Source organism: Mustela putorius, unplaced genomic scaffold (assembly GCF_011764305.1).
Source record: "Mustela putorius furo isolate JIRA1106 unplaced genomic scaffold, ASM1176430v1.1 tig00537227_pilon_pilon_pilon, whole genome shotgun sequence".
Taxonomy (NCBI): Eukaryota; Metazoa; Chordata; class Mammalia; order Carnivora; family Mustelidae; genus Mustela; species Mustela putorius.
Genome location: NW_025422368.1, coordinates 38,645,761 through 38,660,251, shown reverse-complemented (window position 1 = coordinate 38,660,251; position 14,491 = coordinate 38,645,761). Strand labels below are relative to the sequence as shown.

Here is a 14,491-nt window from a genome sequence, read left to right as displayed (position 1 = left end):
CTGAAGTTGTGTGATGTAATCGCCAAGGGTTTAGCACATTGTATTTATCCTTATATCTTCTTTAACTTTCTATGAACAAAATATTCTAATTTTTTTTTCTTACAGGGAATACTGTGCTCCTTTGATAGTTGTTTTTCGATGCCTACGTAGTCTTATTAAGGTTCTATAAATAAGTCTACAATGGTGCTTTTCTGTTGCTATGAAGATGCATCAAAAGAGTAGCTCACTGATAGTTAAGAAAGTAGCTCACTGATAGTTTTCTTATAAGAGGTCTTTCAAACTTCCTTAGAAGAGCAGAAAACTTCAGAGGTTTATATTGTTCCATATTTGTTCATGGCAAGAGTCCAATTCAATAGTGGAAGTATCCAATTCAACTTTCCATAAATCAGAACTATCTTCAAAAAGGAAATATGATACAAAGATATAAATGACTCAGCAAAAGACCTCCTAGTGTATAGGAAGTATTCCAAGATTTTGCCTTCTCTCTGTTTCCTGAAACAGTTCTAAAATACCATTTTGAGAAGAAGCTCCATGAATATTTACGGTTTTAAAATCTGGAATAAGCATAGATTCTAAAAAAACAACCTCATCATTTTAAGTAATCCGAACAGAAGAAGCTGAAGGAAAAGAAAAGAAATATTTCATAAGGGGCAAAATGGACGAACAAACAAACACCCATTCTTTCTTTCTTTCTCCTCTCAGCTTCTCATTTATTAGAGTTTGATGGAAATCACCACTGTTTATTTGAAACTTTTTCTGGTATTTCTGCAACTTAAGGCCAACTATGTTGAAGTGGGACAAAAATGTACAACTGCGGAAATACTCACTATCTCCCTGTTCCACAGGCAGCACATGCATCCCAATTCGGACAATGCCTCCCTTTGCCATGATCTGCAAAAAAGGAAAGGAAAAGAAATTTTATTTGCCTGACAGAAATCTTGTACCCCACATCCTGCCCTTCATGCATTATGTTTGCTGTATTGAGCTCCAGCTGGCAATAATTAGCCCTAAGAGAAGTCGAACTTCCAATAGGAACTTGGATATTAAGTCAAAATAGTGATGGCTTAAAGAATTTCGTAATTCCTTGCCTCACAGAGGGTTTTTGCCTATGGGTGAGTCAATGAAGTGGCTTCCTTCTTACCAGATAATAGAACACGAGTTCCTTCAGCTCCCGCAGGACCTGTCCATTCAGAATATAATGTGCTCGAACTGTCTGAGTTTGGCCGCAGGGCAGTTCACCAGGCAGGGGCTCTAAGCGAACAAAACTCTTGCTTGGGGAGAATACAAGATTAGCAGTGTGATGAGCTTCTTTGTACTCTGCCAACAGCCACTGGTAGGCGTAACAGGGACTAGGAATCTTGTGTCTGACCTAAAGAATTTAAAAAATGATATTATTTTCCAGATCGTATGTCATAGAGAATCAGTGTTCTCACAAAACTGCATTAGTTCACTGTTCTCCCTTAACTAGTACTTAGAAAGACTTTGAAAGACTTGGCTCCACAGTAAAAAGTGAATGATGTGTATCTGTATTGCAGATAAACCCTGCAGAGGCTCCTTGGGTTGGTGTTTAAATTTCTGAAGCGCATACATGGAGGCATCTTTGCTCTGCTTAATTTGCTCGACGTTTTTGGGGCCACTTTACCTATGCAGACAGAGAGGCTGGAACTATAAAACTGCACTGAAGAGATTAAATACTCTCCAGAAACTGAAGAACTACATTCCAGAAACCTATTTATGATGGGTTTCAAAAAGGTACTATGAATAAATGTGATACTGCAGCCATAGGGGTCTGAGAACACTTTCTGTCAATGGCTTTGGTTCATGAGTTGAGTTGGTGAATTAGCTGAAGTCACTCTCTCCTGGGCTGTCCTAGGCTGGTTATTTTTAAAGATTTCTGTGGCTCTGGACTCTCAAGGTTTATAGGCCCTATTTGAGTTGTAGTTTAACTTTTCTCCATGTAGAAGCTACTCCTTATTCCTTATTCTCATCCTCACCTCCCAAGTGGTGTGAGTGAATCCTTGTGTCAGCAAAACATTTTATTTCTATTTTAATATATATTCTAGTGACAACAGGTAAATGATTATCAAAAAGAGGGAGTGTTTAAAAATAATTTTTTAAAAAAGATTGAATTTATTTATTTGACAGAGAGAGAGAAAGAGATCACAAATAGGCAGAGAGGCAAGCAGAGGGGGAAGAGGAAGCAGGCTCCCTCCTAAGCAGAGAGCTGGATGTGGGGCTCGATCCCAGAACCCCGAGATCATGACCTGAGCCAAAGGCAGAGGCTAACCCACTGAGCCACCCAGGTGCCCCTAAAAATAATATTTTTATTTTCAGGATGAGAACATTGCCTAGCACTTAGAAAACATCTAAGAGACTTCATCTTTTTTTTTTTTTTTAAAGATTTTATTTATTTATTTGACAGACAGAGATCACAAGTAGGCAGAGAAGCTGGCAGAGAGAGAGGAGGAAGCAGGTTCCACGCTGAGCCGAGAGCTGGATGTGGGACTCGATCCCAGGACCCTGGGATTATGACCCGAGCTGAAGGCAGAGGCTTTAAACCACTGAGCCACCCAGGTGCCCCTATAAGAGACTTCTTGATTGAATAAATGAATGAAAGCTCAGTTTTTAATTATTAGAAAGTATGGGCTTTCATGCCATCTATTTAAAGTGCAGTCAATAAAATATATTATTTATTCTGTTTATCATTGCTATGTAATATCTATTGTGTATCAATATATCTGTTACTATATATCTACATTTCTATTGACGAATAGAGAACTCTATGCTATACAAAGTAAGTTATAAGGGTATAACAAAAACCTGGAGAAAACTAGAATAGCAGGACAAAAATAAAGTAGGAACAACAGTTGAGAGTATATATACTTGAAAGCACATGCTAGTGATGTTAAACTGGACTTTACAATGATAGCCAAGGTAAAGGGAGCTTGCATTATCATTTCTTATATGTAAATTTTTATTTATTGTTATTTCAAAATAACACATCAACTGTTAAAAAAGAAATTAAACATCACATTTAATCCTAGCACCCTGAAAACTGAAGGGTGTTTGTTTGTTTGTTTATTTATTAATTTATTTTTCTGTTTTCATAGGACTAAATGCAACTTGGAAGTATCATTACCTTTAGGCTACTTCATGCCATTGGTAACTTCTCAAACTTACCCTGACAGTGAGAGAGGTACCCTTAATGTTGGTGGTGTTGATAGAGAACTGAACGAGGCCATGCTCATCAGTGGTGGCATTGGAGTTATAGTTAGCTTCATTTGATATGATGAAGACAAGTTCGTTTGGCATGGGGACACCTTTCCCATTCACTAGTTGCACCTGAAGATTAAAATTTGTGGATCAGTTATATGGTTAATACCCAGTAACCAAACATTCATTTTATTACAAATATTTATTATGTCCTATATATTGGACATGGTTCCAGGCATTGAGGCTACAGTGGTGAACAAAGCAAAGTTCCTGCCATCATAGAAAAGAGATTATTTTAAATAAATGCATAGATGATATATATTTATTTAGTAGTAATCAGCCTGAAGACAAAAAGTAAAGCATTGTGGGGTTGCCGGGGTGGCTCAGTCAGTTAAGCATCTGCTTCTTGATTTCAGTTCAGGTTGATCTCAGGGTTATGGGATTGAGCTCCACGTTGGATTCTGTACTGGGTGCGGAGCCTGCTTATGATTCTCATTCTTCCTCTCCCCTGCCCCACTCTTCCCCAAATAAAACAAAATAAAGCAGTGTGAAAAGACTGAGAATCATGGAGATGATGATAGGGGTGACCTGAAAAAAGGATTCTGTGGATATTTTGGAAATGCCATGTATTATATAGAACTCTTGGAGAGTTACAGCGCACAAGTGTCAGATAGTATTGAAAATTTTAACTCCTTAGCCAAATTTAATTGAGCTCCATATACTTATTTTATGATCAACTGTTAACTTTCTATGGATTAGTGTTCTAAAATATAAGTGCCCAAGATAGCAATTATTAATACATTACCTTGTATACTTTTCTATTTTTTTTTTTTATACATCTGCTTCTCAATCTAGACTTTCAAACTTTTGTAAGGTAGGCAGGTATTATGAGGGACTTTCCATGTGAAAAATGCAAAGTTGAATAGAATCATACAGTATTACATAAGGGCCTAAAGTCAAATTATTGCTAATATTGAACTCAGTAGATGAATAATTTGATTCAGATTGCAAAGATGATGATTCTTTTTCAGTAGAAGCTACTTTTGGTAGAAGGAAGCACAATTGGGAGACTTGGATCCATATTTGTAATTGATTAATAAACTCTCAGTTTGCCAGTGAAATATCGGCTGCACGTACAAATTCAAGGACAGGTACAAAATTCTGATTCTCTTTTGATGAAAGAGTCTTATGACTAATGGGGTAATTATTTAGCAGGAATGAAGTATCAAAAAAGTACACTATACCTCTCAGAAATTAAAAATAAATGGACTGTTTATTTTAGGAAGTGACTAAAGTTTCTCAAATATTTTGCTGTCATAACATAATCAAAACATTATAAAACGTACTCCACCCCTTTTTAGTGGGGTTTTGTCCCTCTCTGCTTTGGTCTCCACACTACAACCTCATAACATTTCCATTAAGAATATGACACACAATAATTACACATTGATGGACATACAGCTGCCATCTCAGACTTCTGGAGTCAGAAAGATCCATCTGCAAATTTGCTTATAATACAAAAAATAACAATACAAGATATTATGTACATAATGAGAAAATTTATATTTTTCAAGTCTGGAAGCCTTAAATAGAAATATTTTACCCCTTTGTGCACTGTTTTTTAAAATATATTCCTACATTATAGGGAAAATAATGTAAATATAATACTCATGAAAGAAACACCAGGTAAAGTAGAATCTTTTATACTTCAAAATGAAAAAGCCACCTACCCACTCATTTCCCATACAAAGTTAGTGATAGCACGATAATTTAAAAGGCCACCATAACTTCTGAGATTCTTGTGAGAAAATATAAAAATCTGAGACTACTGGTAAACCAAGGAAAGACTGAGTGATATCACACAATGCTGTTCTAAAGGTGAAAAAAATTTTGATGATGCTTTAGAATAATTTTGTAGATTTCATACACTAATTTACAGAGGAACAGATTTATTTTTATGTGGTTTTACACTTTTGGTTAGGTTAATCAATAGATAATAAACCAGGTCTGGTTTTAGCAGAACATAATATGCTTATTAAGTGATAGTACAAAATTTGATTTGTGACTTAGAAAATACTTCACCTGCCCAAAGAAGGGGATCCCTTGTCTAAAGTATGGGTCCACTTTTGTAAATGAGAGTTTGGACATGGTTCTTGTTATTTCAGTGGATCCTTTTCCAGTTAATTCTACCTCTGGAAAAAAGAAAAAGAAAAAAATAAGTTTTCCTGGAAGGATGATCTCTCTGAACTTCTTACATTACTTTCATTGCAGTTCATAGTTCAGCAAAGGAAATAAATCCATGTCCATTTTTTTTCTCCCATAACCATGTGGTATGCAAACCTGTTCCTTCTTCTTGGATCTTGGCCTCCGCTTCAAGTTTCATTTCATACCCTTGTCTCTTCATCTGGAAGATCCTGGTTTTTACTTGCTGAGAGACGCAACCCTGGCTGTTTAGCTAGGTGGGGATAAAATACAAAAACATAACACTGGACAGATCAGATGTTGATTAATCTGGTGGGACTTTTGGGGGGACAATATAACCTAGGGATTTTTTATGACAAGAACACAACACATATCCTCTAGAGATTAATTATGATTGCATTTCATAATAGTATCTGGTTTATAATGGATATATTTCTTAGTATCTGATAGTCCCTAGAGTTAATGCAATAGAAAATGTCTTAAAAATTTGTGGGTAATCCAACTGTAGCAGGGAACTAAGTTTTCACAAGTCTAGCTCCCCTTCCATAGTATGCAACTGTTGCTGGAAAGGGGCTGTGCATCTGGAGACTATGTTTCCTGTCTCCCTGATCCCTAGGAGGGACCAGGTGACAAGTTCTTGCTCATGGAAAGAAGGAAAAACATATACCCTTTCCAGCCAAAGTGATTAACAGGTGTAATGCTTTTTCTTCTTCCTTCATGCAAGTAGATGCCCAAGGCAGCTCTGGATGCCAAGTATTGGAGATTGCTCAACTTTCATTATTCTGGGAGCTTGGTGAGCCAGGAACACCCACAGTGGAAAATTACAAGAAATAAATAATTCCTATTGTGCTAAATCACTGATACTTAAAAATCATTGTACCTAACATAGAATTCCTTACAGATTTCTCTCTTCCTGAGTTAGTACCATGTTGTAATTCATTGCTATTTAACAATGTCTCCATTGTTAGTCCCTGGAAAGAACAGTTTTTCACCTACCTGGTGACTGAATTTCTCACAGACAGCCTGTGACTCTCCACTATAGCAGTAAGAAGGGTTACTATACTTTCTGCATACTCTCATAGTCATATGTCCCGGGACAGGCTTCCCATATGTGTATCTGTCATAAGAACATTGCCAAATGAATCAAATCAGACATTGAACATCTCCATTTTCTACTTACTTCCATTCTCCTCTTAGCAATAGTATGTTTTTACCCTCTGTACTTCTCTCTAATCTTTGCAGGGCTCTCACAGTGTTGAGAGCAAGTACTAAGTTATGACTCTTTTAAAAAAAATCTCCAGTGCCAATGCTGAAATTGACTACAGTTTTTGATCATGTCTTTTTTCCCTTAATTTTTTTAAATTTCATCTTAAAAAAAATATATATATATATATTTATTTATTTATTACCAAAGCTACACCTGTTCTTAAAAGAAAAAAAAAACAGTATCAACAAAATGAAAATGAGAGAGAGAAGAGGACCTCAATTCTACCTAGGAATACAAACTGTGAATATGATGGTGTTTCCTTCCATTATCTTCGTCCAATGTGTAGCTCTCTCTCTATATATGGAGTTTAACTTCTCTACTTTTTATAAAAATGGGGTTGTGGCATATATACATGTATGTCATTGATGGTTGATGTGTTTTCAAGGGTATTTGTTTCCTTCCCTATATATCTTTATTTGCAAGAGTATTGGCTCACCTGTTATATCGGATCAGGAACTTGGTGGCAATTACTCTGAGGTGGTGCAGGGACCCAGCTGAACCGTGGGTGCATTACATGTGTGGTCTTTAGGCAGAGCTGGTTTCTTCAGTGCTAGTGCTGCTTTCTGCTAGTGTTTTCTGCTAGTGCTACCCCTGGACTACTAGAGATGGGCACGAGATTTTAGAAACATGAATTTGCAAGGTTGGAAAGGACCAAGCTAAGAGATCATGTCCAGTCTCATCTGTAAAAGTGGCAGTGCTGAGAGGTAGGTGATATGCCTTCAGTAGACCAGTGACTCAGCTGAGATTTTGGTAATATGCCTATCTCTGCAAATTCTGAATCTAAGCTGTTTTTCCACTATGCATGCAAGGTCAGGTAAATGATCTGTTGATGATAGAATTTCCTCTACAGCCTAAGGAAGGGAAAGCCACTATACCCTTCAACACTATCCCATTTGTGTGTGTATATGTGTGTGTGTGTAGCTTTGTCACTTTCAGAATCAACTACTGTAGATAGCTTCTCTTAGAACAGTTGTTTGCCCCATGATAGTTACAATAATACTACTAAGGCCATGAAAGAAAAAAGAAGGAAAAAAAACAACAACAGGTGAGGAACATTCCAGAGATGGGATGATCGCATGCACTAAAAGTATTTGTACTCTCACTGCTCCTAAAAAAATGAGTCGAAATATCCCAAATGGTGAGTCTCCTTTATATAATTCTCTCAAAAGATTAAAAAATATATAAACTCACAGGCCACACACTGACACATTCACGTCTTCTTCCAAGATAGTGATTATCCTTGGCATTGTTATTTGCACTTCAAACTTGGGAAGCACTGTTTATTGGAGATAAAGGAAGTTAGTGATTGTTTTTCATCTTTTGGGGACTTAGTATTTTCAGTAAAATTCTCTAATAACATTTTAGGTTTCTGAAAAGGTAGCTATACTCTCCAATACGACTACCTTACTATCAATGGATATATTTTTTAAAGATTTTATTTAATTATTTGAAAGAGAGAGAGCACAAGCAGGGGTAGGGGCAGAGGGAGAGGGATAAGCAGACACCCAGCTGGGCAGGGATCCCTGGGATCATGACCTGAGCCCAAGGCAGGTGCTTAACTGACTGAGCCACCCAGGTGCCCCTAAAATGGATATTCTGATTGAAGGACTGTAACCTTAATGAATTATGGAAGACTTGTCTAAAACAAGGATGTTTTACATATTTTTTGAGATTAAAAGTTATTACAAAAAATAACCAAGCTATATGAAGTTCTATGCACAGATCACTGATCGTCTCATTGGAGTTAGATATAACTGATTCTACTCAAAGCTTAACCTCACTACATAGAAAAGAGAAGGACTCTAAATTAAAATGCCAATTCTAGGTCCTAGAAGTTTAGGTATGAAGAAAATGCTCCACGACTTTTCATAGTCCATACCAAATTCCTCCACAGTGAAGGCGTGTGTTGTCACTCCACCTGATTCCTTCTGTACCACCACCTTATAGGAGCCCTGAAAGGGCTCTGACGAGAGGGGAAAGCTCAATTGCTTGAGACCATTCTCTAATAGGAGTTTCTGCCATCGTGCGATGCGATTTCCTTTCGGGTCCTATGGATACAGTAATTGTAATTTACAAAGCTTAGAGCATTAGACACAATAAAAACAATCTATGGAAACTCCTAAGTTATCCACAAAGAGAACCAATGGGGTGGTGGTGAGGGGTGGGGAGGATAGATGTTAGAACCATCTAGCGCTGTGTGAGCTCAAAGGTTTCTCCCTTAATGACAAGTTTCTGGTACATTGTCAGAACCTCTCAAATATAAACATTTTCTCTAAATTTATTTAATTCTGTTTATTTGCTTACCTGAATGTATACTTGTGAAATCTGAAAGACAAGAGAAATAAAGGAATGCAGAATTATTCTCAAATATTCTCAAATTCTGATTTATAAACAAGACAGTTTTATGTAGAATAACTCTATCTGTGGTAAAACAGAAAAAAAAATCTGAGTTAAATTTTACAAAACTTAGGGGGAGATGAACCATGAGAGACTGTGGACTCTGAGAAGTAAACTGAGGGCTTTGGGGGGTTGGGTAAGCCTGGTGGTGGGTATTAAGGAGGGCACGTATTGCATGGAGCACTGGGTGTGGTGCATAAACAATGAATCTTGGAACACTGAAAAAATAACATTAAATTAAAATTTATAAAACATTTAATTAATCTACTTTAAGCAATTAATAAATAATGTTAAGAACTTATTAGACCTATGGGCAACAAATATCCATGTACATAGCCACTCATTTAGAATGGGATTTACTAACATTACTTGAATACTTATAGGATCCTAGTGAGGAACACTCCTTTGTTATGAAACTTTATGGATTAAGAAATAAACTAATGGAACTATGAGAACTGTACTCAGTCCCAAATATTGAGATGGTCATGGAATTCTTAGTTCTAAGAATAAAGAGGGAAAATAGCTCCTTTACTATCAGTAGTTAGTCATTTTAAAAAAATTAATATTTATTAAGTGCTTACCATGTGCATTGTATGCAATGCACAAAAGAGCTTATATTCTAAGAAGGATGGATATATAAGAAACACACACATACACACAAATATATATACACACAGATACATATATCTGAGAGATATACACACAGATACATATATCTGAGAGATATATATTTTATATGTACTTAATATATAGTATATAGTATATACTATATATAGTATATAGTATATTAAGTACATATAAAATATTATATATTTATAAATTACTATATCATCTAATTTCATATTGGTATTTATTTGATATTCAGTATTTATTTGACATATGTATCAATGAGCGATAGGGAGCCTATATCTCAAAGATAAAAAATGTATGATAAACATATATATGTGTGTATATACATACACACACACACATAGACACACATATGGACACACCTGATTTATATTAGGTAGTGAAATGTTGAGAAGCAAAATGGAGCAGGGTAAGGCTGCCAGAGTGATGGATGAGGTGCTTATTTTATTATATTATTTATTTATTTATTAAAAAAATTTTTTTTAAAGCTGTTCTTTTTTTTTTTTAAGATTTTATTTATTTATTTGACAGACAGAGATCACAAGTAGGCAGAGAGGCAAGGCAGAGAGAGAGGAGGAAGCAGGCTCCCCGCGGAGCTGAGAGCCTGATGAGGGGCTTGATCCCAGGACCCTGGGATCATGACCTGAGCTGAAGGCAGAGGCTTTAACCCACTGAGCCACCCAGGCACCCCGAGGTGCTTATTTTAGATAGCGGAATGGAAGTAGAAACTAGAAAATCAGCTTTAAGTTACTGCAACAGCCTTGTTTAGAGGTGATATTGGCCAGGATGAGATTGTGGCAATTCAGGTTGTTAGAAATAGAAATAGTCTGGATATATTTCAAGCTAGCATGATTTTCTGATAAAGTGGATGTAGGTATGAAAGAAAGAGGGGAAATAGGGATTATGCAATAATTTTTTAAAGATTTATTTATTTATTTTAGAGGGAGCAAGAGTGGGAGTGGGAGGAGGGGCAGAGGGAGAGAGAGAGAGAGAATCCTCAACCTACCTCCTCACCGAACACAGAGCCCGACACTGGGCTTGATCCCAGGACCCTGAGATGGTGACCTGAGCCAAAATCAAGACTGGGTTGCTTAACCAACTGAGCCATCCAGGTGCCCCAAGATAAACTTTTGTTTTAGGAGTTAGAAAAAAAGAATTGCCTCTGAGATAAGAAGATGTAGTGAAGCAGTACATTTGGGAGAAAAAAATTAAGACTTTCTGCTTTGATGTCTGCATTAAAATTGAAACAGTTGTTTCTTATAAGTATCAGGTTTAGTCTCAAAGAACAAACACTGATTATACTCTTCCTTGACAGAAGAGGTTCTGGTAGGCATGTTTAGAAAAATTTTAAATCTTTAAGAGGTTATTTGAATTTAACTTATTTCATGGTGTAGGCATGTCTATTATTTAATATATCTTTCTAATTTGCCTAGTGGAGAAATTTATAAAGAGTAAGTTTGATTGTGTGACAACTAAGTACCAGTACCAAGCTGGAAAGAACTAGATACTTCCTTGACCTGAGATTCTGGTTTAAACAAGGATCATGCACTATTGTAATGCCAGAAATCATGCTAGTGATACCAGATTCTTTCTCTCCCTGTCTGCCCCCAGCACCAAAAACAGGCATCCAGATTGTTTACGCAGATAATAATGATAGGTATTTGGAGACTCACCAACTCATTCAAGGGGTGAAAATTTTCATCCAACGCAACAACACGAAACTTCACTGAAACAAATATTTTCCATGAGTCCCAGAAACCTTAAATCAGGCTTAGCGGCTGATTAAAAAAAAAAACTGTTAAAGAACCAGGGCTATAGAGCCCTGGGGAAGATGTGGGGGAGGAATGTCTTTCCTTTTGGGAGTTGTTCCGACTATATGGCCTTTTCATACCTGTCTGCCCTGGTTTGTAGATGGGCTTGTCTGTCTGGACAAAGACCAGACTGTCTTGGTTTTTAACTACCACTGTGGTCCGCCTTTTGAATTCTTGGGTTGGTCCTTTCACTTGGATAGTGAGGAACATGACCTCTTCATTGGTTAGAGATCTTGGGACCTGAAATATAGGACAGGCCATAAGAACCCATTCAGTCTTGCAAGTTTCCTCCTCCAGTCCTTGTTCCTCTCCTCCCTGGAGATCTGGCCCCTTTACTTCACTGCACCCCCTCATTTTCATCAGGGGAAGCTGGCATGGACAGGAATTACTTCTGTTATTTTACAATGGGGAGGAGACAGAACAGAAGATGGAAGAAAATACAGGAAAAAAGAGGTCATAATTGAGACTTATGTCTCCTTATAGATCAGCCAATACATCTTGATTCAATTGTATGATGAACTTTACCAAGTTGATGTTGTGTGTTAAAAGGGCATGGCAGAGCATATTTAAGGCTATGGGAAATGAAATTACCATATTTTATTGACTATAGGCTGTAAGCATTTTACATATGGGCAACTCTGAAGAGATAGTGGATATTGGCTTATGGTAATTTCTACAGTTTTCCGTGTTCAATACGGGCTGATGTGTGTTTGCCAGACCACCACTGGAGGCTTATGTCATGGATTAATCCGGCTTGCCTTATTAATATTTTTTCCATTTTTTCCATTTTAATGTTAAGAAGTCACATTTTCCTTTTGTCTAGTATATACTGCTTTTTCCTCCTGGCTAATAGAAATTTTCTTTGATCATTAAGTTGATTTTTAATATGCTTCTAAGTATTTGTCTCCCATTGGAAATTCATGCATTGTTTCTTAATTTCTACACACATTTTTTTGCCCCACTTAGATTTCTTTCTGAAGTCTTTGCCAGGCTCTCCAAGCTTTATCTTGACTAAATCTTTGATGCCTATTATCCTAACCAGTAGAATCAAGTATATGAAGTCAAACAGGCGTACTCACAGTGAAGGAGACACAGTGGAATAAGTCCTTCTCTACCACCAGGTCAGTGAAGAGGCTCTTGTTCTCCCTGACAGACTCCAAGGAAGCACTCACAGTCACTGTCTCATTCAGGTAGCTCAGAAGGAGGCAGCCCTTCTCAGGGGTTTCAGAGTGGAGCAGGGAGGGGACCAGGACCATGTACTGCCTGCAATGGGGGAGTCCAGTTAGCGGAAAGTGCAGGAGGACAGGTATTGCTGTGACCAGCACTATTTTCTATCACAATGATTGTTACTAACATTAGTTTGATACCAAGAGAGGACATATTGATGAACATGACATTGGTCTCTGCTGTTGAATGGCATGCGTGAGAATTATTCCCTATTCCATCACCAGTGCCATGGCAGTGAACATTTTGCTGGAAGTGAGCTTTAAATAGATTAAAATTTGCTAGGATACTTCACTTTAAGGAACACAATATGAGAGCATCTGAATTCGAATAAAAATATGCTAATTATGTTGTACATCTATTTTACATGAGGATTGCTGTAAAAAAGTAAGCAAAGTCTCAGGAGAGACACTACAAAAACCAATCAATAAACACTATTTTCATTGGGTATATATATTCAAAACCCTGTGAAAATGATAATGCAAATACTTGCTTCCACTTTACAGATATGTAATCTGAGTGCCAAAGAAAAAACTTAGTTTTTTAGTCCCAAACTAAAAACCTAGTTTAAAGTCTCAGTTGTAAGTAACTAATGAAATCTTCATGTTACCTAACCCTGGCTGTTTGCATCTTAAATATTTGCCATTCAACTCATGGCTAGACAATGGTTCCACCCCAAAACGGCCTTCTAGTGATGGAATTTTGGGTCTTGGTAACTCATGAGCAGAACAGAAACTTTGCCAATTCCCTCATATATCATTTTGACTATGTAGTTTTCAAACATTTTTGCTTACAGGATTCCTAAAATAATTTTTAGATGCCATGCATTTCTTACATATTTTCAAGCAAACATGTACATTTTTACACAAATAATAACAAAATATATTATTTTTAATGAAATTTTAAGTTAAAACTTAGTCTTCTATAAGTTTTCGATGGATTCTTAAATATCAGTGATAAGATACCCAGTATGACCTACTTAAAAAGTACACCAAAAGGTTCTTTTTGTAATGATCAGAAATTTACATCTTTCCTTTTATTTCCCTCCTTAAACTTGAATTACCATGCCACTTACTACAGAGAAGTTTAACCTAAGATTTTTATGCTTCAAAATATATTTATGGATAACTCTTGCTTCTTTATTAACTAGTTTCTTTATTAACTATATATGTGTGTATATATACATGTGTGTACATATATACCTGTGTATATATATACATATATATAAGACTTGAAAATAATTCAATCCAGAAGAAAATGTTTGTTTCATGATCACATAAAGTATTAAATTTAAATTAGGCATCCATAAATAACATTACATATATATGAGTATATGTGTGTATATATACATATATACTCATGTATATATGTATGTATACACATACACATCCATAAATAACATTATACATTTATACATCCATAAATAACATTACATATATATGAGTACATATACATATGTATATGTGTGTATATGTACATATATGTGTATAAATACACACATATACTCATATATATGTAATGTTATTTATGGATGCTTAATTTAAATTTAATTCTTTATGTGATCATGAAACAAACATTTTCTTCTGGATTGAATTATTTTCAAGTCTTACTAGTATATAACTGATCAAAACAAAATAAGTGTATTATAATATTCATACATATTAGATATAAAATAAAAATATTTTTGAGACACATCTTTAATAAGAACAATGAGCTTTTTTTCTGTATCCATGGATGGATATGCCTT

General features: G+C 36.1%; 2 protein-coding genes across 4 annotated transcripts in view; one reads left to right on the top strand and one right to left on the bottom strand.

Annotated features, from left to right (window-relative positions):
• The window catches only part of KLRG1 (killer cell lectin like receptor G1), a 371,299-nt gene that overhangs the window by 125,212 nt on the left and 231,596 nt on the right, over nucleotides 1–14,491 (top strand). The window lies entirely within an intron of this gene.
• LOC106003281 (alpha-2-macroglobulin) overlaps nucleotides 1–14,491 on the bottom strand; it is a 41,437-nt gene that overhangs the window by 25,953 nt on the left and 993 nt on the right. The window contains exons 2-13 of the mRNA XM_045073424.1: nucleotides 12,600–12,783; nucleotides 11,601–11,760; nucleotides 11,383–11,435; nucleotides 8,987–9,007; nucleotides 8,562–8,730; nucleotides 7,874–7,958; nucleotides 6,412–6,532; nucleotides 5,554–5,668; nucleotides 5,296–5,405; nucleotides 3,181–3,342; nucleotides 1,142–1,369; nucleotides 828–891 (exon numbers count right to left, since the gene is read on the bottom strand). Coding sequence (XP_044929359.1) covers nucleotides 828–891; nucleotides 1,142–1,369; nucleotides 3,181–3,342; nucleotides 5,296–5,405; nucleotides 5,554–5,668; nucleotides 6,412–6,532; nucleotides 7,874–7,958; nucleotides 8,562–8,730; nucleotides 8,987–9,007; nucleotides 11,383–11,435; nucleotides 11,601–11,760; nucleotides 12,600–12,783 — 1,472 coding nt within the window. The remainder of the gene's footprint in view (nucleotides 1–827; nucleotides 892–1,141; nucleotides 1,370–3,180; nucleotides 3,343–5,295; nucleotides 5,406–5,553; nucleotides 5,669–6,411; nucleotides 6,533–7,873; nucleotides 7,959–8,561; nucleotides 8,731–8,986; nucleotides 9,008–11,382; nucleotides 11,436–11,600; nucleotides 11,761–12,599; nucleotides 12,784–14,491) is intronic.